The 22,261-nt window shown below is 55.7% G+C and overlaps 7 protein-coding genes across 7 annotated transcripts; 3 read left to right on the forward strand and 4 right to left on the reverse strand.

The window, feature by feature from the left end:
• Positions 1 to 1,242: 1,242 nt before the first annotated feature.
• Positions 1,243 to 2,007, reverse strand: C8A04DRAFT_28709 (uncharacterized protein; the record flags this gene model as incomplete). Its single annotated transcript, XM_062780753.1, has 1 exon — positions 1,243 to 2,007. One exon carries the CDS (start codon positions 2,005 to 2,007, stop codon positions 1,243 to 1,245), a length of 765 nt encoding a protein of 254 aa, XP_062636888.1.
• Positions 2,008 to 3,850: 1,843 nt separating this feature from the next.
• Positions 3,851 to 5,148, reverse strand: C8A04DRAFT_28710 (uncharacterized protein; the record flags this gene model as incomplete). Its single annotated transcript, XM_062780754.1, has 2 exons — positions 3,851 to 5,041; positions 5,125 to 5,148. The coding sequence occupies 2 exons, from the start codon at positions 5,146 to 5,148 to the stop codon at positions 3,851 to 3,853; spliced, it is 1,215 nt and encodes a 404-aa protein (XP_062636889.1).
• Positions 5,149 to 6,158: 1,010 nt separating this feature from the next.
• C8A04DRAFT_28711 (uncharacterized protein) lies at positions 6,159 to 9,945 on the forward strand (the record flags this gene model as incomplete). Its single annotated transcript, XM_062780755.1, has 4 exons — positions 6,159 to 6,167; positions 6,258 to 6,813; positions 6,898 to 9,790; positions 9,894 to 9,945. 4 exons carry the CDS (start codon positions 6,159 to 6,161, stop codon positions 9,943 to 9,945), a joined length of 3,510 nt encoding a protein of 1,169 aa, XP_062636890.1.
• Positions 9,946 to 10,526: 581 nt separating this feature from the next.
• Positions 10,527 to 11,834, reverse strand: C8A04DRAFT_12246 (quinon protein alcohol dehydrogenase-like superfamily; the record flags this gene model as incomplete). Its single annotated transcript, XM_062777271.1, has 1 exon — positions 10,527 to 11,834. The coding sequence occupies one exon, from the start codon at positions 11,832 to 11,834 to the stop codon at positions 10,527 to 10,529; it is 1,308 nt and encodes a 435-aa protein (XP_062636891.1).
• A 3,335-nt stretch (positions 11,835 to 15,169) lies between these two features.
• On the forward strand, positions 15,170 to 17,186 carry C8A04DRAFT_37322 (permease family-domain-containing protein; the record flags this gene model as incomplete). The annotated part of the gene is made up of 5 exons (XM_062783834.1): positions 15,170 to 15,250; positions 15,318 to 15,388; positions 15,454 to 15,657; positions 15,740 to 16,489; positions 16,556 to 17,186. 5 exons carry the CDS (start codon positions 15,170 to 15,172, stop codon positions 17,184 to 17,186), a joined length of 1,737 nt encoding a protein of 578 aa, XP_062636892.1.
• A 518-nt stretch (positions 17,187 to 17,704) lies between these two features.
• C8A04DRAFT_12266 (uncharacterized protein) lies at positions 17,705 to 18,958 on the forward strand (the record flags this gene model as incomplete). The annotated part of the gene is made up of 1 exon (XM_062777281.1): positions 17,705 to 18,958. The coding sequence occupies one exon, from the start codon at positions 17,705 to 17,707 to the stop codon at positions 18,956 to 18,958; it is 1,254 nt and encodes a 417-aa protein (XP_062636893.1).
• A 545-nt stretch (positions 18,959 to 19,503) lies between these two features.
• On the reverse strand, positions 19,504 to 21,511 carry C8A04DRAFT_12291 (uncharacterized protein; the record flags this gene model as incomplete). Its single annotated transcript, XM_062777291.1, has 4 exons — positions 19,504 to 19,757; positions 19,814 to 20,606; positions 20,708 to 21,272; positions 21,351 to 21,511. The coding sequence occupies 4 exons, from the start codon at positions 21,509 to 21,511 to the stop codon at positions 19,504 to 19,506; spliced, it is 1,773 nt and encodes a 590-aa protein (XP_062636894.1).
• Between the last annotated feature and the right edge of the window lie 750 nt (positions 21,512 to 22,261).

Here is a 22,261-nt window from a genome sequence, read left to right on the forward strand (position 1 = left end):
GCAGGGCAAAGCTCCCGTCAGGCTGAGCTGTCACCTTGGTACCTAGGTACCTACCTTCCTGGGAGACCAGCAGGACAGCAGGGGATGGAGGGTCCTGCTTCCATGCTGCTTGCTGCCCCAGAATTCCCTGCCTGGTTCCTTCCCCAGCATCGCGGGACCTCATCAGTTCGACCGAATCTGGACGGGTAAACCCGAGGCTGTCTTGCCCTGCTCCTTCCCTCGTGCTTCTTCGGGCAGACTGTTCGACACGTGGTGAGCCCAAACAGGGCGCGCGGGCGGGAAGGCGCAGCCGCCATAGGCCACAATTCCGAACCAACAACGATTCGTTCGGGGCACCCTACCCAAAACTTGTCTCGGATGTTACACTCTAGTCCTTTTTTTGTGGCTAAATGATGCCAGATGGCGACGGGGCGACCCCCTAAATGTGGCGCAAACACATCTCACAGGCTCAGAGATGAGGTCACATTGCAAACCGACAAGGACAACGTGGTTCCGTCCAAAAGAGGAGATACCTCGCATACACCTTGGCAATCAGAAACTGCACCGGCATGAGAATACAGTAAGAGGGGCAGCGCTGACGAATGATAATCATGTTACTATTTAGAAACTGGGCGCTCTCAACCTACCTTTCACTGTTACACAGTCTCTCTCGCCCACCTGCGGCCCAACTAGGTGGGTTGCGGCCCGAAGCATGCGCAACCGTCCGTTTGCAGAAGCTCCCCGACAAACGGAACATTTCAGAGTGTACTAGGCCAGTTTTCTTACCTTGATTTTTCAGCTTAGCATGTCTTGAAAAAGCCTGCATTTGCGACCTTACCCCTCGATTTTCGGGACCGTATCACAGGACGGCATCCGCATACACAACCCTAACCCTTCTATAAGCCTCCCTGACATCCATCTTCCGACTTCAGCTGTCTAGTTCTCTGGTGCTGGCAACTGTTGAATCGCTCAAGAATGCGATAAAATGCGATTGAGAAATTTTTGTTGTTTTCTGAATAATCACTAGCTCACTAACTAAGCCGTGTTTCCCGAGAATACCTGTTGCAGAAAGTGTGGACAATGCAGAGGATGGGGAAGATGCGAAAATAAGGGGTAAAGTACCAGGGTTGGGGTTGTATATGGGGATGCAGTGATACCGTCCGGAAAGCCAGGGGGCAGGCTCCCAAAACGCAGGCTCCAAAAATATCCCGCCGATGAATTCTCTAAGCAGATAGCAACAACGACGGACCACCAGGGCTAGTGTCAGTCGATAATCTCGCCGTCCGGACCCTCCGTACCGACGTACTCGTAACGCTCCGGGTCACTTCGTGGGATCGGCCCCCTTGTCCACGGCCGGCGGCTTTCGAACTGGTCCCAATCCTGATATTGATCATATTGATCCCGGCCCGGTTCATGATATCTAGACCAGCCAGCTGCGTGAGGGTAGCCGCTATAGCTATGCTTGTAAGGATCGGGATGTCGCTCACCCCAGCTGCTCTCAGGCTTAGGCTTCTTCTCTTTGGCGCTCTCAGGCTTCTTCTTCTCCTTGCTACTCTCAGGCTTCTTCTTCTCCCGGCTACGGCTACGACGACGATCCCGGCTGGGGTCACGCTTCTTAGGATGTTCCTCTCGCTGGCGGGATCGTTCTCTGCGGCCGCTCTCCTTTTTTACCTTTGGTGTGGCGTACTTGTCAGGGGCCGGTACCGTGGGTATGTAAGGCGCGCCAGTCGCAGCTGCAGAGGGGCCTGCAGGCTGGGATTGGGCATAGTGGGTGTTCGTGGTGTGGGGTGGTTCCTGAGGGTATCCGTAACTCATGCCAGGGTCGTGATACGTGGGATACCCGGGATTCGCAGGGCCTTGATGTGTGGGATACCCAGTATTCATCATAGGGTCGTGATATACGGGATTGGGGACCGCTGGATGCCCGCTGGCTGTAGGATGGTGGTTGTTTAACCCTCCGGGCAGCAACTCCGGGGGGAACCACTCCAGGTGAATACTGCCGGCCCCGTAATGATATGTCGTACCCATCCTTGCCGGTGTTGAATAATACGAATCTGTCGCGTGGGGGGTAAAATATGACGAGCCCCTGCTCGCCGCTGTGGGATCCTGCGTATCCACCCGACAACTGCTTTCGAATTCCTCTACAAAGTAATCGTTAACACCGTACTGGCTGTAATAGGTACTCCTGCTTCTTCTAACCCTACCGGCAATAGGTAAACTAGGGTCGCGAAAGGAGTGTTCCTCGATAGGCTTACGACGCCGGCCATCTCGATTACGGTCCAGATCTCGCAGTTGCTCCCTCGCTCGCTCTCGATCACGACGGTCATCTTCCCGGGCGGAACCGCCATAAATGCTGTTTTTGCGCGGCATGTGGAAAGGCTGTATTCTGTGATTCTAGATAGTGTGACAGACACCAAGTAGGGCTTATTCAGATCTGTCGTGTGTTACTTGGTGTAAGGTTAACCCGGGGTTCGAAATTGGGAGGCCACCTTTTAATATGACAAGGCTTCGAGGGACTGGAATTGGAGAAGGTAATTAAACGTGAATGTTGTTCAACTCAAAGAAATGAAAATGGTGGATCAGATGGTTGTTTGGCGAACAACGGCATTGGCCTTAGTCTTTGTTTCGGAGAGTAAGCCGGAGTTGAGAACAACACAGTTGAAGGTCGTAAATTCTAGAAGGTGTTCAGCTCATACTACCGTCGTTAAGATATGAGCGTTGATGTGTTAAGAGGTTGCGGAATACTACTACCTCAGCTTCAAATCCTGCTCCGCTCTTGGAGTTTAGGACATTTTTTTTTAAAAAAAAAAGAAATCTAGTAACTACCGTGTGGTAATTAATCAAAAAACCTGTTTCAACAATAAGCCGGCTGGGGCTTTATACCGATTCTTCTCTTACCATGGCTTGACTTGCGGCCATGGGCCAATGTTCATTGAGAAACCGTGGTACATTCGTGTGACGAATCGTTCGGAACCACGCTCTAGGGAGGTGAGGGGAGGGTCTTCTGCGAAGGTATATGGAGCAATTAACTAAGAGATTCGGTCACTGGTGAAGCCGAAAGGTTCGCGACAAGATGCAACGCAACTGGCCGCAAGACTCGAGGTTGGCAGGCGTGAACAAGTTATATTGCTCATGGGAGGACTATTTCTGAATACAAGAGCGCCTCCAGGTTAGCCACACGGTCCCAATATGTATTATTTGCTGCGGCCTCCCATGAATCTGTCCGGAGGGCGCTAAGGGCCCTTGTACCTGAGGCTGCTCGACATCCTTGGTGTTTTCGCCTTGAGCACTTGCTCGCGGCGCCTTGGCATCTCGCTTTCAAGCGCTCTCGTCTAGGCTAACCGCCCGCCGACCCGAGCCCTAGGGCGTGCTGCTGTGAATTATTGGCTCCCGTGTCCCCGGTGATGCAGCAGTGGCTCTGCAGCCTCGCTGGTTCAATCTTGAATCCGTTGACCATTCGCCTGCATATTGTAAATATCTCTTACTTCTCTCCATTTCCTAGGACCGCATGCTAAAAGTTTATATCTTTCCCCAAGTATCCAAGACTGTTGCCACTACTACATACCCTCATGTTTAAAAGCAGAGGTCTGAAACCGAGTGGTGTAGGAAGCCGGTCCATGTGGACGAGAAGGATTGCGTGGAATATGTACAGATCTATAGGAGGGCATCCCTTTGTCAAGAGAACACTAGAAAGCGGCGGGCAGATTCAGAAAACCGGGTATAAGGGACTCTCGGTATAACACAAAGAAAACACGCAAAGAAAGACCGGTGCGCACAGTTGAACAAAACAAAGTCGCTAAATAACACAAGAAGCTAGGGACAAGCGGGCTAAACGAAAAAAAAATTAACGCCCTTGATGAATCCCCTGGAATCATCGGGCACCACCCTTCCCCTTTCGCTTCCGAAGGTTCCCCTTCCCTTCATCGGTTGAGTCCTGCTTCTCAGGCACATCCCGTTCCACCTCCACCTCAACAAGATCACTAGAGCTCCGACTCACATCATGATCTTCTTCCCCAACCTCTTCTTCAGATTTCCCTTCAACCTCCTCCACCCCAGGCTTTGCACCCCCCAAAACCTCCTGCACAATCCTCCTCCCCTCATCCATCTCGCCATTGGCCGCACCACAAGCCATGCACTTCCACTGGCCGAGGTCAGCTAGGGACTTGGTACCGGGGGGTGCCTGACCGTTAACAAGGCGGCATTGCGAGCAGAGTAACACGATGCGGTTCTTGGCGGCGGTCTCGTCTTCGCCGAGGAGGGTGTCGAGGATGCGGTCGTACCAGTGGGATTCGGTGGGGGGTGCGATGGCTGCGGGCGGGTATTGCATGAATGCGGGGGTGACTTGGCCTTGGCCTTGTCCTTCGAAGGCATTTGGGGCAAAGCTGGAAGATGTGTCGTGGTCGGGCTGTTGTTGGTGGTGTTGTTGTTGCGGTCGTTGTTGAGTGAGCGTCCCGGGCCTGCTCTGTGGCCGGGGCTGAGGGGTACCAGAACCAGCACCAGGGACAGGAGACCGTTGGATGTTGGCCGTAGGAGGAGGCGGCATGTTTGTGCGCTGTGGAAGGCCCTGGTGTTTCCCCTTGCGACGTCCGTCCTTCTCTTGTGAGGACCCATCACCCCCCTCCTCGCTTGTTTGCTGTCCCTTCTTCTGCTTGTTCTCGGCGCCCCCGTATTTCTCGAGTAGTTCGAGGGTCGAATCGTACTTGGTCGCGTCCTTGAGCTTCTGGATCGTCTTGGCGCGCTCGGTTTGGTACTCCTTAAGGCGCGCATTGAAGTGCTGGATGCGGTAGTCGAAGAAGCTGGTGATGACGGCGCGGACCGCGGCGATCATGATAGGACCGCCCGCGAGACCGGTCCATTCCCAGGGTCCCATCTTCGTCCATCCCACTACAAGGACCAATACGATGCCATAGACTAGGTATGCGAAACCGAGGTACAGCGTGGAGAGGACTTTGACCCTCCTTGATTTTGCGCGGTCCTGCTCGAGTCGGGTCTGGGTTGTTGTGATTTTCGCGGAGAGCGCAGAGAGGGCTTTCTCGAATGATGCCGGGGAGGCGTCATCCTTCTGTAGAGGAGAATGTTAGTTAATTCTATCCTTTGCGAAACCGAAATCATGTTGTCTGTGGAAATCCAGGGCTGGCAACTTACCCCCCAGGGCCAAAAGGAGACCATGATTGCGAAAGATCAAAAGGAAAGTAAACGGGTGCGCCGTTCGCGGCAATGAGAGTGAGAAGGGAGAATAGGAAACTAAATACAAAAGGAAAAATAACAGATCATGTGCCTTGCCAGCAAAAAAGTGGCTGGCAAGTGGGTAGAAGTTGGATGTTGTGCGGTGTGAGCTTGTTGCAGCTCGCCTCCCGCTTTGCCAGCACGAGAAACAAGGGCATGTTCAAGCGCTGGGGAAGGCCGGGAGCATGTGCACGGTGACCTCATGGATATCGTTATAGGCGGTCTAAGGAGAGACAAGACAAACAAAGCAACTTTGTCACGGGATTCAGGGATGGTGATTTAAATTCAAATCTGGATTCGTTTCAAAGGATAGCCATACACTACATGGGATATGAATTGGAAATGGAAGACCGCTGGTTTCTCCATTCTTACGAATACTGCGGCACGGAATGTAGCTTGTCAACAACCAGTCAGGGGCTGAAATATATATCTATCGAGCAGTTTCGCGTACATATTACACAATCGGGGTTCGTTCTCAGCTGCGTGTAACCCCACATGGCATTGCCTGCGTTGCCTGCGCAAGCTGCGGCAGGCAGGGCGCGTTCAGGGGGTCGGTTCCTCGTAATGCCAATCCCAAGCTGCGGCGCAAGCCGAAACGACAACTTTCCAGAACCGTTGGAGAGTGCCCTGGAGATGTGAAGTGTGTTGCTGAAGAAGCTACGTTCACATTGACATTCCCGATTCACCCTTGGTTGTGCCCGAGAAATCATCTTTTGATTTTCCTGATTTTTCTAGCTTCTCCAGGTCAACTTCTCCCTTCTCTTCTGCGTTTTCAGGGACGGACCTAACTAGCGCCTGGACATTGTCACAGACAAACAAATGCAGCGCACTGGGGTGCAGTCACTGCTGTGATATTCACTGGTCCACTTGCTTCGTGCATCCACATCCACCTCGGACTGAGACCACTTGACCACCACGTTTTGGCTGGTGGTGGGTTGTCTGGATCGGCAATCATGTTCCAGGTTTGTATTTTGTGCACTTATTAATTCTTGATTCATCAATTTATGTTCACGCCAGTGACCATCAGTAACTGACAATGACAATGACAACAGCGACTCAAGGGCGCCATCGACCGGACCATCGCCGAGGAACAAGCCCGACAACAACGAGCCAGCCTCGAGGCGCAACGGCCGCTCGCCTCCACACAAGGGGCTGCTGCTGGGCCCCGTCGCTCACGGTCCTCGAGCACCGCGGGCGGAACACAATCACCAGCTCGACGTCCACGGCCGAGCAAGAAACCCAGCGAAGACTTGAGATCTTCTTCGTTGACGCAGGATCCGAACGCGAATGGCGAGGGGGTCAACCCGGACCCTGCTGTATTCGAAGCTGCCTTTGTGATTGACGATATGGACGACTCGGCTGCTCCGTCGAGGGTAGCTACGCCGTTGTCGACCGAAAAGGAAGGGAAGGGTGATGCCGGGTCAGGCAATGGAGCAGCTACGAATAACACCGGCGACTCCTCGTCAACAACTGATAATGGAGAAGCCTCTAACAAGGGCAACACGGAGAATAATGATGCCCCGACTGCTACGTCCACGATGTCGGAGGTGCCACCAGAAGTGCGTGCTCGGCTGCGAAAGCTGGACAAGCTGGAGAAGACATACCCAGGTTTGTTCTCTATTTTCCAGCCAGGGTAGGGTATGTGTGTATTCTGGGGGAATCAAGACTAATGCTATTCTTCAATTGTTTAAGAACTCCTCCGGTCGTACCGCATTGCCCACAGCCGAGCAACATCCATCGAACCGTTTGAAAAAGCACTCCGGGAAAACACCCCCCTGACGTCCATCAAAGACCCCGAGTCCCTGGTCGAATACCTGAACCAGATCAACCTCAAGGGCGACATGGTCATGGAGGAGCTGAAACGCGTGACGGCAGAGAAGGACAGCTTCAAGAAGAGGGCGAGCGAGGCCGACAAGGAGCTGATAGCAGCCAAGGAAGAGCTCGCCGCTCTGAAATCAAAAGCTGCACAAACCGAGAAGGCTACCTCTCCCGTGGCCAAGGATGATCCATCCAAGCCCGCTGACGAGAAGGATGTCCCGGATGCGCCCCCGGAAACCAAATCAAGGAAGGAAGAGTCCGCCGAAGGCGAAAAGGGGGAAGACTTCTTCTCGTACGACGACGAGATCCCTCAACTACAGGCCGAGGTCCAAAAGAAGTCGGAGGAGGTCGAGAAGCTCCAAGCCGAAGTCCACACCCTGAAAGACGAGCTCTCCCTCGCAAAGGAGCACAGCGCAGGTCTAGTCGAAACGCTTGAGAACACGGCGCGGGAGCTCAGCGAGACCAAGGACGCCGTTGCCGTCAAGGCCGCGATCGAAACCCAGCTCGAGGCGAGAAACACCGAGATCGCCACGCTCACCGACCGCCTCGACAAAGCACAGTCGAAGCTCAAGGACGTCGAGGCTCAAGTGGAGAAGGCAAAGGCCGACGGCGCTGACGGGGTGAAGGACAAGGTTGCCCAGCTCACGGCGTCGCAGTCTCGGAACAAGGAGCTCGAGACGGAGCTGGAGGAGGCTAGCAAGGCCAAGTCGACGTTAGACCAAAAGATCAAGACGCTCGGGTCGGAGATCGAAACTCTCAAGAAGGCCAAGGCGGCGGACGAGTCCAAGATTGCCGAGCTCACCAAGAAGATTCAAACAACACCCGCGCCAGCTCCACCTCCGACCCTCACTATCCCCGTGCCAACCGCTGGGCCGAAACCCGAGGCTACCCTTGCACCTCCACCCGCGGGAGGTGGCAAGAAGAAGAACAGGAAGAAGAAGAAGGGCGGTGGTGGTGGTGGTGCCCCTGCCGCCGCCGCCGCCGCCGAACCGACACCCAGCGAAGCCTCCACCGCCGACTTGGCCCCGCCCTCCCCAGCCGAAAGCACCTCAAACAAAGCCCTCCAAGCCGAGCTAACCCGCCTGCAAGAAGAGCTGGCCACCAAGGATGAGCGGATCGAGAAGCTGTCCCGGCAGCGCAAGACGGAGGAGGACCTGCGGGAGGAGATTGAAAACCTCCAGGAGAACCTAATGGCCATCGGCCAGGACCACGTCGAGGCCAAGGAGAAAATCAAGGCGCTGCTGGCCGAGAAGAAGGCCTTACAAGAACGCATCGCCGAGCTGGAGAAGGAGGTGGAGACGTCTGCCACCTCCGCCGCCGCCTCCGCTGCCGCCGCCACCCGGGGCAACACGGCGCTCCAGGAGGAATTCGACAGCCTCAAACTGAAATCGACCACGCTGCAATCCGACCTGGCTGCCGCCCAGCAGCTGGCGCAGACCCGATACAAGGACCTGACCGAGCTTCGGGAGGTGCTGCAAAAGGCGCAGCCAGAGCTGAAAACCCTCCGGCAGGACGCGGCGGCGCTCAAGACGGCGCGGGAGGAGCTGGCGGCAAAGAACAACGAACTGCGGGCGCTCGAAAAGCGCGAGAAGGACACCAAAGCCGAACTCACCCGGTCGCAGCGTCTAGCGACCGACCGCGAGGGCGAGATCAAGACCCTCCACGACAAAGTCACCGCCGAAACCAACGCCCGCCTACGCCTGGAAGACGAGAAACGCGTCGCCGGCCGCGATCTCCGCCGCTCCGAAGCCGAGAAAATCGAAATCTCCGCGCGCGAGGAGAAAGCCACCCGCGAACTCCAGCGCATCCAAGACGACGCCGCCCAACTCCGCCCCCGCCTCCGCGCCCTCGAAGAAGAAGTCGCCCGCCGCACCACCGAACAAGAAGCCCTGCGCGAAGAAGTCCAACTCAAAACCAGCCAGTACAGCAACGCGCAGAACCTCCTCGGCAGCATGCGCGACCAAACAGCCGAAGTCAGCCTCCAACTCCGCGAGAGCCAGTCCCAGTGCGAGAGCCTCGACGACGAGCTGGCCGAGGCCCGCAAGATGCTCAGCGAGCGCACCCGCGAAGCCGAGACCATGCGCCGCTTGCTGGCCGACGTTGACGAGCGCGCCGACGGTAAAGTCCGCGAGATGCGCGCCCGTCTGGACGCCGCCGTCGAAGACCGCGACCGCCTCGAGGACGAATCCGCCGCCCTCGCCCGGCGCAAGACCCGCGAGACCGAAGACCTGCGCCAGCGTGTGCGCGATCTCGAGCGGGAAACAAAGACACTCGTTGCCGAACGCGACGAACTGGAGCATCAAGCCAGCGAGTGGCGGCGCCGGCGCGAGGCCCTCGAAGCTCACGAAGAGCGCGCGGAAGCAGAGGTCGTCGAGATGCGCACCACGGTATCCAACCTGCGGTCCACCCTCGACGGGTCTGAGCAGCAGGTGCGCGACACGGAAAAGAAGAACACCGAGTTACGCCGTGCTCTCGACGATTACCGCGTGCGGTATGACAAGCTGGCCAAGGAGTCCAAAACCCTACAAGCCCGGCTCGCATCTCCAGCAGTAACATCATCATCTGCAGCGAGTGCAGTAGACCCCAGTGGCCGCAGTTCCATCGATTCCACACGGTCGACTAGTCTGAGCAGTGTGGCCAACGGAGCCGCGGCGAGCCAGGACGCCATGTACCTCAAGACCATTCTGCTGCAGTTTCTGGAGCAAAAGGATAATCGGTTGCGCGCGCAGCTGGTGCCGGTGCTGGGGAAGCTGCTCAAGTTTGATAAGTACGTCTGATTTGTTGACCGCCTTGATTCGAACTCCCATCATTTGATACACGTACCGCGTTATGTAAACAAGCATGTAAAATACTGACAATTGATTGAACAGATCGGACGAGCAGAAATGGCTGGCTGCTATCCAGCATATCAGCAACCGGTAGTCACCATCACCCGCAGCAAAACATCGCAGGGCATATTGTAAAAACACCGGCAGGCCGAAGTTTGTGTCGAGTAGGTCTATGGTTAGGCGGGCGGGCGTCTCGGGAGATGGGCGGGATAAAGAAAGGGGCGTGTAAAAGGCGTGTATTATACAGCAGTGAATACGGTACGGGTCCGGTCCGTCTCGGGGATTCCTCTTAGGGGGTTGTCTCAGGGGTTCGTTTTCAGCGGTCTGTTGTTACAATCGACTCTTAACTGGAACGACATATTGAGTCTCGCTTCTGAGCATGAGTACATTGCATCGGCTGCTTGTTTCCTACTTTGCATGTAGGTCGGGTTTGTTTGTTGTTTTGTCGCAGTTGTCGGATACATTGGCTGGGTTCCTTCTGTGCCGTACATACCATATTATACCATACCGTATGTATTGCGATGGTGCTCTGAAATGACTGAAGCTTAGCATCCACGTAATTTACCGTCTCGCAACGGAATACTCACAGTTCGAAATTTACCAGTCGAAAACCAGGGGCGCTTTTTATCCAAGACAAGACTCAACTATCAAGATACCAAAATCTAACATGCCCAACTACACCTCCGAGGTGACGATCTCGTAAATCTGCAAATTCCCCGCATAGTCCCCCGTCGCCAGCCGAGTACCCGTGCTGTTGAACGCCGCCGACGTGATGGGCTGCCGCGACACCGCAAACTCCCCGCGGAACTTGCCCGTCTGCACCTCCATCACATCGAACCCTTCCTCGTTCCGGCACATCAGGTACCGACCGTCCGGCGAGACCGCCATCGGCCACCCTTCGTTCACCCGCACCGCGTCTAGGTTGTACGTGTGCACCCGGCCCGTGTCAAGATACCACAGCACCACGTCGCGGCCCCAGACCGTTACCACCAGCGTCCCGTCCGACGACACCTGCAGGATACTCGCCGGAAACCGCGCCCCCGCCACCAGCACCTCCACCTTCTTGAGCGTCCGCCCGGAGTCGATATCTGTCACCCGCACCTGTCCGTCCTTGCCCGCGCTGACCAACGCCCGTGCTCCTCCTGTCGCCCCTGCTCCGGCAGGCAGGAACGCCACCTTGGTGACCTCGTCCAGGTGCGACATCACGATCCGCACGATCCTGGGTATTGACGCGTAGGGACTCGAGTTTTCTCCCGGTGGCACCTTGATCACCATCACCCGGGTCGGGTCACGCTCCGACACCCCGGCCAACAACTGCCCGTCCGGACTATACGCCAGCGGCGCCCGGACGGCCACGTCCTGCTTGAACAACCGCTCGCGCCGGCCCAGATCAAACGCCTCCACCCGCGGCGTCCACATCGTATACATCTCCGGCGTCGACTGCGGCGCCATCGGTACATAGAAGGGACACGCCACCACGGGATTCGCCCCACCCGCGCTTACGGGTTTCACCGCAAACCCGCCGCGCGCCAGCCGCAGGCCGCTTCGGGTCCCGGATATCCCGGTTACCGTGAGTACCCGCTGGCCCGTGGTCGCCGACCACATCATCACCCCGTACGGCCCGGCCTTGTTGTCCATGTTGCGCGCGTTGACCGACTTGGGCACCATGGCCACCAGGTGCGCATCATTGGCCGACGCGTACGTCAGCTGCATGATTTCTGCGTCGTGGGAGGAGCGCACCTGGCCCACCAGGACGAATACCATGGTCGTGATGTTCTCGCGGGCTGCCGGGGACGCTGCACCAGCTCCCGGCCCGCCCTCGCCCTCGTCGTCCGGCGGGTCGTCCCATTGACGCGGGCGTGCCTGGCCTGAAGCTGTGGTGCTGGTGGTACTGCGTTGGTCGTCAGAGGCCGCCGTGGGAACCCTGAGGTTCAGGCTTTCTTCGAGGTCCGTTGCAAAGCGGGGTGGGAGGTCGCTGGCCATTGTGGTTGTGTGAGAGTGAGGAGTAACTAATGAGAGTGAGGTGTAAAAGCGTAGCCGAGTGGTGTCCCGTGCCGGAGCCTCGAGTTGAGCCCAAAGTTGCGGCTAGATACAAGAGTCCGGGCAGGCCAGGTAAGTTGAGGAGAAAGCGCGACGCCAGTTTTCATGCATCTTGGATCTTGTGTTCGTGTTGACGTCGCACCGCTTGTCAATGGCCGGTCAGCCGTTGAGGAGCTGTGGCGGAATGCAGGCGGAAATGCAGGTCCATCGGGGCTGGGTTCAAGCCAAGCCCCTCCCTCTGCTGAGCAGGGCGCATTCGCGGGCGAACCTGGTGGGGCTGATGGCCAACAGGTTGGTTCTCTCTGTCTATTCATATGTACTAGTTAAGCGATCCTGCGTTCGGTCAGTTGAATAGGAGCAAGCGCCCGGCTAAACGTCCGCCTCCATTGAGGATTGAACAGACAGACTAAAGTCCCGCTTGATGTGGGTTGATGAACCTCCGGTCAAGAAGGGCGCGGCGGCCGCGGCCTCTCAAGTTGGAGCTAACAATCAGGTAAGTAACTTCCTATGCAAATGACAATGCCTTGAACGACGGGTTGGTTTCCTCAGCTCTTCCCTGTGCCACTATCACCGCGTGGCAAACCCAGACTTAAGTTGTGATTCTAGAAATTTGGTCGATGGGGTATCATATCTCGTGCTAGTTGAGTCCAAGATGTGTGGTTAAACCGATACAGTGCGGTGCCTATAGTTCCATCTCAGGAGAGCTGTGTGGAAAATTAAAGACTAGAGGCCGTCAGGTGTTATGATGCTACCGCAATACATATCCTCTATTTTATCGCGAATTTCGAAGCGATGCGGATTAGGAAGGGAGTCGGCAAATGAATGTCAAAAGTTGAAATGCAAATGGGAGAATTCCATTGTGGGGCAAGAATAACTAATTACCATTGCTAAAACCCGCACTGTAGGCGCTCTTTCCTCCTGACCACCAGGCCAACAACCATTTAATTACCTGTCCGCAGGGCAACTACGACCGACTTCGACAATGGCCCAAGGGTAAACACATATTGGATTTAAGGAGGAAGAACCCGAAAGTCAAAAGCAGGGCAAAAAGCCGGAGATTCTCGAAATGTGAGATTGATAGAAGGTTGAAACAGTAGATACTTGACTACTCGGATCAAACCAAGGCTAAGTAAAGAAACACTCGGTAGATAAGTAAAAACAAATGTTTCAAGACTCAGTTCATGTATTTCATAATAGGGAAAACCAAACCCATGATTCCACTCCAGTTGCCTTAGTGTCTATCGTTTTTTTCTCAGCACCCAAACGCGAAACTTCACATTCCTCCTTGACACTTTGATCTCTAGCCTCTTTCCTCTTTCCCCTAAATTTCGGGCCCTCAGAACGATACCACGTCTCACAAAACAGTCACAGGAATTGTGTTTGGCAAACCCCCCGGCTTTAGCTTTGTGGCATTCGGGAAGGTGCCCGTGTTGTCCTACCGGCAGCGTCTCACTTGTAACACACAAGCGGGGAGTAGCCATGGAGTTTGTTCTTTTTTTACCTTTTTCGTCTCATCCCAGTTGTAAACAAGGAACCGCTGCACGGAATCGCTGCATGATAAAATGATCTTGGGCCCGCAATTGCTCTTTCAGGCCCAAGGCATTATTGCAATGAAGGACAAGAACAAAGTGCCATGCATACTAGTGTAGTGTACGCTTGCCCATCCTCAAAGAAGTCGGCCCCTCATTTTCAGCCGCCGGCCGTCGCGTTGCGATACACAGTAGGGTCCAACGTCGCGAGTCTGGGATCGCAATTTTGGAAACAAACAACTAACCTTAACCGATAACAAATGTGAAGTTATCATCGCGTCAGTTTTGTTTGAGACTGACCCGGGTCGTTCGGCCCCGCCTTGGAACTCGGCGCTTGGGCTGTCGGGCGGGCCCTAGTGTGGAGACGGACAGCGGCTTTGGGAGCGGAAGACGGAAGACTGCGTTTTAGATTGTTTCCTCAGCACCGCAGAGTATGTATACTAGGCGCATCACTGCTCAATGAATGCAATGATGCATGCCATGCATGCGTTCGGGAGAGCCCGTGGCCAAGGCCAAAGCCGGCAGCTAGGCCATCGGAGCTACCCTACAGCCCGGTCGGGGCCGCACGTTTTAAAGCTCCCACAGTGAGCGCCGATGCAATGAACCGCAGAGAGCATTGCATTGCAGTCCGCAAAAGCTGGCTGATAAGGAAGACTGTCGCGTGGCGGGCGGGGGGATCTTATCTCCAGTGGGTTCAGCGTGGGAACATGGGGGGTTGTCGTGTGCATGAAATGAATCCTCTTTTAGACTAGTTTCTTCTTTGAACGTGGCCGGAGGGCCTTTGCTAGGGTGGCCTGCCGAGGCAACAGATCCTTGGAGAGAGGGACAGGGTCAGGCCGTGGGGAACAGCCCAATCTCGGTTTGGATGTTCGTCCTATCATTCGGCGTTTCTTGTTATCGAAGGCTACTGGAAAGAATCCGTATCTCGATGACACCGAGTTTGCCGTGAGGAATGAGAATGAAACCCGCCTTTGAATGCATAGATTCCAGAGTACAAAGTACAGTAGCATTGTTATGAGTTGTCGGGTCACGGCGACGCCAGTAAAACCGTTCTTTCCATTCGTCAAGGCCGCGCGCAGTTCCCCGCGCTGTAACCTGCTCGGTCGGGCGCAAACGTCTTGTCTCGCCGCAGATCCCGATGTTGTGGAGGGCTGGGGTGCCATTCGGTGTTGAGACACTGAGGAGGGCACATGCAGAACACCAAGCTCCTTCTCGAACACCGGGGCTGTTGTGGGAGTGTACCAGAGTAGTATGCCCATAGCTGCCCGTCGAGCTGGCCTCCACCATGCCAAGTCTCAAGCATGCCTTTCCATGCTGGCTGGGTCTCGGTGTAAGTGGCTACACCCCAGTTGGGATGAAGGGGAGCTCCAATTCCCAATCCCCAATCCCCAAACTGACCCAGAGATAAGGGATTTTTTTTCACCGCGAATTTTTCCCGGCCATGATCCATCCCACCAACGTTGGATCCAGGACTGCGCTAAAAGGCTCCCGATTCCCCGTTCTTGCACACCCGCTCCTGGTTTAAAAGTCGGTGGCCACCCCAGCCTTTTTGCTATCGTTGAGTTCCTTAGCAACGCTCACTCCCTCGACGGGCTTGCCGATTCCGGTACTTCGTCTCCACCTTCGCCATCATCCTCTCGTCACTTGCGACCCTTGCAACCCTCCAAGAGCCGGATCTATCTTCGAAAGTTTTGTTCGTGCGCTATCGACGACCTCACTTTGGGCCCTCGCCGACGAGGAATCGACAAGATGGGTTGGATTGAGAAGACCAACGAGCGGATCGCGGCCGGCCCGGTCGGTCGCTGGTTTAAGCTTGAGGGCTGTGGACATGTGAGCGCTTCATGAAAGCAGTCTCTGACCGCGGGGAACAATACTAAAGGCGACCGCGCCCAAACAGCCGAAAGAGAGAAAAGGCTCCCGCTTCTTCACCGAGATACGAGCTGGCCTGGCGACCTTTTTTGCCATGGCGTGAGTGCATTCCACGTTCTAAAGCCATCACGGCCTTGAACGGATGGCGCTAATCTCATGAACAGCTACATTATCGCCGTGAACTCCAGCATTGTGTCCGACACGGGTGGCACATGTGTGTGCAATGAAACCCCCGCCCCGGGCGCTTTGCCCTGCGAAAACAACACCGAATACCTGCTTTGCAAGGCCGATATTAAGAGAGATCTTGTCACGGCCACTGCCGCCATCGCCGCCCTGGGAACCGCGTGCATGGGTATCTTCGCCAATTTGTACGTCAATGGCTTAGCAGCGGGACTCAGTTGCGGGACTAAGTTGGGGGATGGAATTGCTAACTTGCCCTTTGACTCACAGGCCAGTGGGAATTGCGCCCGGTATGGGTTTGAATGCGTATTTTGCTTACACGGTCGTTGGGAAGCACGGAACCGGCCCGGTCCCGTATGAGGTTGCTCTGACAGCCATCTTTGTCGAGGGCTTCATCTTTTTCGGACTCGCCATTCTCGGTTTGCGCCAGTGGCTCGCTCGTGCCATCCCCCGCTGCATCAAGCTCGCAACCAGTGTCGGAATCGGTCTCTTCCTGACTCTGATCGGTCTGACGTATGCCGAGGGTATCGGTCTCATTGTCGGTAGCTCGTCGACCCCGATGTCGTTGGCCGGATGTCTTCAGGAAGCCATGGATGAGGCTGGGCAATGTCCGGACTCTGCCAAGATGCGCAGCCCGATGCTGTGGATTGGCATCTTCTGCGGTGGTGTTTTGACCGTCATGTTGCTGCTGTACAGGGTTAAAGGCGCCATCATCGCTGGCATCGTCCTCGTCTCCGTCATCTCCTGGCCGCGCACAACCTCCGTCACGTACTTCCCCTACACCGAGCTGGGCGACGCCAACTTTGACTTCTTCAAGAAGGTGGTCGACTTCCACTCTATCGGAAAGGTTCTCAACGTCCAGAGGTGGGATATTGGCGACTATGGCGGACAATTCGGCCTGGCTTTGATCACCTTCCTTTACGTCGATATCCTGGACACCACCGGTACCCTCTACTCCATGGCCCGTTATGCCGACCTTGTCGATCCCGTTACTCAGGATTTTGAGGGTTCTACGTGGGCGTAAGTCGAACTAACCATGTTGTTGTTGTCGTTCTTCATATCTGAGACAAACTAACGTCGTATCAGTTACATGGTGGACTCTCTTACCATCGCTATTGGCTCGGTGTTTGGCACTCCTCCCGTCACTGCCTTTGTCGAATCCGGCGCAGGCATCGGTGAAGGCGGCAAGACGGGTCTGACGGCCCTGGCTACCGGGATTTGCTTCTTCATCTCCATCTTCTTTGCGCCGATTTTCGCTTCGATTCCGCCCTGGGCTACCGGCTGCGTCCTCGTCCTAGTCGGGTCCATGATGGTCCAGGCCGTGACCGACATCAACTGGCGGTACCTTGGCGACTCCGTCCCGGCCTTTGTCACTATCGCCCTCATGCCCTTTACCTACTCGATTGCCGATGGCCTGATTGCGGGCATCTGCCTCTACATCTTGATCAACACCCTGGTGTGGGTCATCGAAAAGCTGTCGTTCGGCCGCATTGTGCCCCCCAACAAGGCTATGAAGGAGGAGTGGAAGTGGCAGACCGAGGGTGGCGTTATCCCTGCGTGGATGGCCCGTTTGGCCAAGGGCCGGAAGGACTTTTGGCGCGCCCCGCGGCAGCCATCCGTGGCTGATACCGAGGGCGTATCGGAGAAGATCGAGGGAAAGGCTGTTGACTCGGACAGGGACACTGTCCCGACATCCCCCGCCGAGAAATTAGCGTAGTGAACGTGCCATTTTCATCATATTTTTACAGATAGTCATGGCGGGGATGTTTTTCGGGGCAAGCGAGTTTAGCGGCAAGGTGCTGTGTTAATTGAATATATTCTCAGATCTTCCTATGCGTCGTGTGTGAAGTTGGTTACGTTGAGTGAATGACAAGGAAACGTGTCCCTCGCACTCCTGGAGGTGCAAACTCAAGAAGAGGGGTTGAGTCTTTTCCGAAGCTACTACTGTCCGTACCAATTGCATTCGTAACACAATACTAAGGTATGTAATGTATGGCTAGAAGGTTGCCCTCCAATGCACCTGCCACCATAACGGAGCGGCGGGCCGCTCGTCGGCTGAAAGTCGGACCGTGACGGGCCGTCACAGCGGATGAGGACGACAGGTGCTCGCCGGATTGGGAAACCTCGGCCTCATATAAGTGCCGGCTGACCAACCGCTTCACCCATATATGGCAAGTTCGACCTCTCCCCCACCTTCCCATCCGTTGCACTTCATCCCAACCTTGAAGCTAAACAATGGACTCCATTCAAAATTTAGCCACGATTTCGTGCCACTGCGGTACTGCCCGACAAACGGTAACACCGCGAACCGGCCAGGACAGCATCTTCACTGGCGCAACGATCTGCCATTGCGATACTTGCCGATACTCATCCGGTGTGCATTGCGTGCCCTTCGCTCCGATTTCCACGCCGTCCGTCGCAGCACTCAAGCGCTACTCTCCCTCGGCCGACTCGACCCGCTACTTTTGTCCTACCTGCGGATGCCACGTTTTCTGTGCTAAGCACCCTTCTCCCTCGGCTCCCGCTGAGGAGTGGGAGTGGGAGGTAGCAACGGGAACTATCTTGGATGCACCGGAGCCTAGCAATCTCTCCCCGGAAACTTGGACGCACCGGAACATCAACGACACTAAAGACGGCGGACTTTCCCGATGGCTACCTAATACCCCTCCTTCCACGGCCTCCACTCCTACTACAGCCATCACCCTACCATCATCATCAACCCTCCCTCCCGATACCGAAACCGACACCCTCCACGCAGCATGCCACTGCACCTCCATAACCCTCAACATCACCCGCCCCTCAGCAGACCCAACCCTCAACCCAGACTCCCCTTACGCCGACCTCCTCCTTCCCTACGCAACCAACCCTCCCGAGGTCATCTCTAACCCGTCTCACGAGAAATGGTACCTTCGCCCGGTCCCTTCCAACGACACTTCCAACCCTTCCAACCCACCAAGCCATTACCTCGCAGGAACCTGCGCCTGCCTCCCGTGTCGCCTAACCACCGGCTCGGAGATCCAAACCTGGGCTTTCATCCCCCGTCGTAACATCACCATCGCCGCCATCGATTCAACCAAGGGAAGTGGCGATAGCGCCAGAATGTCGTTGGACTACCACCCCCTCGACTTCAACAACCTCCCCGCCAACCTCTCACTAACCACCTACCGCTCTTCCCCAGGCCGCATGCGCGAGTTTTGCGGTGTCTGCGGCGCTACCGTCTTCTGGCACGACGAGTTTCGCACGGGCCTGATCGACGTTAGTGCGGGGCTTTTCCGGGCTGCGGCTCCAGACATTGCGCGCGGTGGCGAGCATGGGAAGAATGGCGGTGATTCGCGGAGAGAAGATTGGTTGGTGTGGTGGACGGGGCGGGTCAGTTTCGCAGAGGAGGCCAGCACGGGGAGAACGCGGGGGGCAAAGGCGTGGGGAGAAGGTTTGATCGCAGGGCTAGAAGAGGGGATGAAGAAGGAACATAGCTCCAGGAATGAGTAAGGCCGTCTTTGTACTGCATAGTGAGAAGAAAGGAACGAGTCCTGATCATGTTAAACTCCTTGTGTAATTAGTCTGGTAAATATCTAACATCTACCAATGGCTAGTTACGTCCTCCAACTCGCCAACGCCGCCGGGACCGCTGCGGCAATATAAGATGAGTGAGCCCAAGGCCCTGTATCGCGGATCCCACTCCTGTAAAGTATCGATACAAGATGTTGTAACATGTTTCGGATATTTGACTCACCCCCACCTCGTCAAGTCGGCATCCCTCACAGACAACTGGGAGACGGGAGCTGAGATCTATACGGTTAGTTAGCAAAACGACACGCAAGAGCTCCCGGGGGACCAAACGTACCTCGTACTATTCTTGAGTACTAGCATACAGCATCCCAGGCTAGGAAGTGATGTTTGCTCCTCGCCTCGGGAAGACTCGCGTCTTGTCGGACCCACAGCACTGCCGGTTTCCATGTCGTTGAATACTAGTACTAGTACTAGCAGTACTGTCGGCTAGGGAATCCAACTCGTTTTCGGGACGAGGAAGCGACCTAGGAGGTGACACTATCGTCTTCATCGTCGGCACTATCCTCAGCCCCATCCTCAGTCGCATTCCCAGTCCCATTCTCGGCCTCATCGTCGGCAGTGTCATCAAGGGTCGACTCAGAGATGACGGGTGTGCTCGCCCCTGAACCATCTTGTGATTTTGTCCCGTTGACGTCGACAGGACCGCCGGGCTGCCCGTTGCGTTCCATCAAGGCAGCCAGACGGGCCGCTCGGCCTTCCTTCTTTCGCGGAACGGGAGCTACGGCCTCGTTAGTGACCCCAGCGCCGATAAGTTCGGAGGGACCCAAAACCTACCCCTGTTGTTCTCCTGGACATAAAATTGCCTCAGCAATGTCACCGCTTCATCACGGCCCCATCCACCCTCAGCCTCGTACCCACGCTCAATGTTGCCACCATCGCCCGGAAGGGCAGACGTATCAATCGGAGCAACGATCACGCCGTTCGCCCGGCTGATTTCATCCAACGGGTTCGGCTCCTCGGAGACGGCGTCGGTAGAGACCGGACGGCGCTCGAGAGCCGGCCTCGCGATGCCCTTGCCATTCTGCGGCGCAGGCGACGGAGGAGCCGAGGCCATCGAGAAGGGCGAGTTCTTGTGGATCCGGAACACACCGCCAGTGCCTCCAAACTTGTCGTTGACAGCGCCAAAGTAGACCTTCTTGACGCCGAACTGGCGAAGCAGCGAAGCACACATGACGCACGGCTCGACGGTGACATACAGCGTGCACTCGGTAATGACCGAGGGGTCCACACGAGGCGAAGGGTGGAGCTTCTGGCCGTAAGGGTAGAGATGGCCGTCTTTCGGATCCACGTCACCCCAGGTACTAGTCTCCTCCGTGGCTTGCGGCTGGTTGGTCTTGTCGCTGAGGGGCATCCCAAGCGCTGATGCGTCCGCTGGCGAACCGTGGGTCTTGGTCTCGGTATCAGATGCGGGCGAGAAAGACAACAAGGCTGAGATGGCCATCAGCTCTGCGTGCCTCGTTCCGTTGCGCGTTACGTTGGTCGCGTTCATGCCCCGGGCGATGACACGCCCCTTGTAGACAAGCACACAACCCACGGGCGTCTCGTTGGTTTTGAGAGCGAGTCTGGCCTATCGGGTAAGATGTTAGCTAACGGCTTCCCCCTAAATCTGCCCCCCCAAGCCCGCCCCAAACTCTCAGAAATACCACCACAAGCAGCGCTCTCACTCACCATATCAAGAGCCTCTCTCATGAACCGACTGTGTACCGCCCTCTCAGCCGCCTGCTCCGGTGTCTCAGTCTTGGAGTGGACCTGCACCGTTACGCCGTCCAGCTCCATAGACGTCGGGGTCTCCTTCAGCCTACTAGTCTGGGAGAACGCGTGCAGGAACGGGACGGCCGGGGCTTTGGTCACCTCTGGAACTACCAGTGTGTCGGCTTTTGATGAAGTCACGTCCGTCGTTGTGATTCCCAAGCGGTTGGCCACATCCTGAAAGGGTATCGGCGGTACATCGGTTTCCTGGGCCGGCGTATCGTTCAAGTTCAGATTTGAGGTCATCTCGATGAACTGCTCGTCGTCATTTTGGGCGGTCGAGGAAGAACCAGGCTGTGGGTAGTTCTCTTCCCCAGAAACAGCTGGATGAACGCGAGGGGCTGCTGGGAAGGCTCCGGAGGGGACTCCCTTGCGATCCTGCTGCGCCGAGGCAGCAGGAGAAGTCGATGCCGTCGTCATGTTGGTGTCTTTGTTGTGGCTTCCGGGGCCCTCGTTAACGTCGCTGTAGGTATTGCTGTTGCCGCTATAACTAGGTTCTTCGAAGGAAGATGGAGATGAACCTGAACCAGAACCAGGACCAGGACCAGAGCCAGAACCAGACCCGGGACCAGCGCCGGAGACAGAGGCCGATCGGGGAAGTATTGGTGGATGACTTGTTTGTCGAAAACCGGGGAAAAGCCGTGCTGCCTGCATGAGTGTGTTGAAAGGAAAGAGAAAGAGCGACCAGAGGAAGGTGGTCGTTTTGCGGGCAAAAGCCGACATGGCCTGAAAGAGCGCGCCTGCCATTTTTCTCTCGCTTTCCCAGATTTTGCTCCTCTAGAAACGGATATCTTTAACCTCCACCAGCTCAGATAAAAAAAACAAAACGTAGGATGAAACGATGGGTGCACAAAGATCCTGTTCCTTAGGAGGTCGTGTTTCGTAAGGTAAAAATAATAGAAGGATGTTGAGTCAAAGGGAGAATTCTAGAGTGCCGCTCAAGCCATGCTAAGGTTATGCCACCCACGCAATGCTGGGATATCTATTCAAAAAGCTCAGTCGAGATGCCCCGTTACATTTGTTAGAATGCATTCATGTCGATGAAGCTACGAAAAGCATGAGTAAAATTGAGTGAACACATGGCACATGGACCTTGTCAAACAGAAACACAAAAGGGGACTCTAGTTCAATGAAACGAGAAAGTGGATCAATGAAAAATGAAGTCTCTCGCATGTGTGTGCGGGTCAATAAGCAGAGAGTGGGGCTTCAGGGCTCGTTTTGTTGCATATCTACCGGGAATTTGGTCTTTTGATCTCGAGGGGCAATTGAGGGCAGAATCAGGGCATCAAACATTCACGTTTAGCAGAGGGGACACCAGAGTTGAAAATTTTCGATGGTCTGCGGGGACCTTCCATTGTCAAGCTCGAGAAGCGAGCGCTACCTTGCTGTCGGAAACCCAGAGCAAAGAAGAGATATTCCACCTTCCCGAAGTACAGTCCAGTCCTTCACAGACCACCAAGCCGTCCTCTCCCC

Source organism: Dichotomopilus funicola (genome assembly GCF_033296635.1).
Source record: "Dichotomopilus funicola strain CBS 141.50 unplaced genomic scaffold C8A04scaffold_32, whole genome shotgun sequence".
Classification (NCBI taxonomy): domain Eukaryota; kingdom Fungi; phylum Ascomycota; class Sordariomycetes; order Sordariales; family Chaetomiaceae; genus Dichotomopilus; species Dichotomopilus funicola.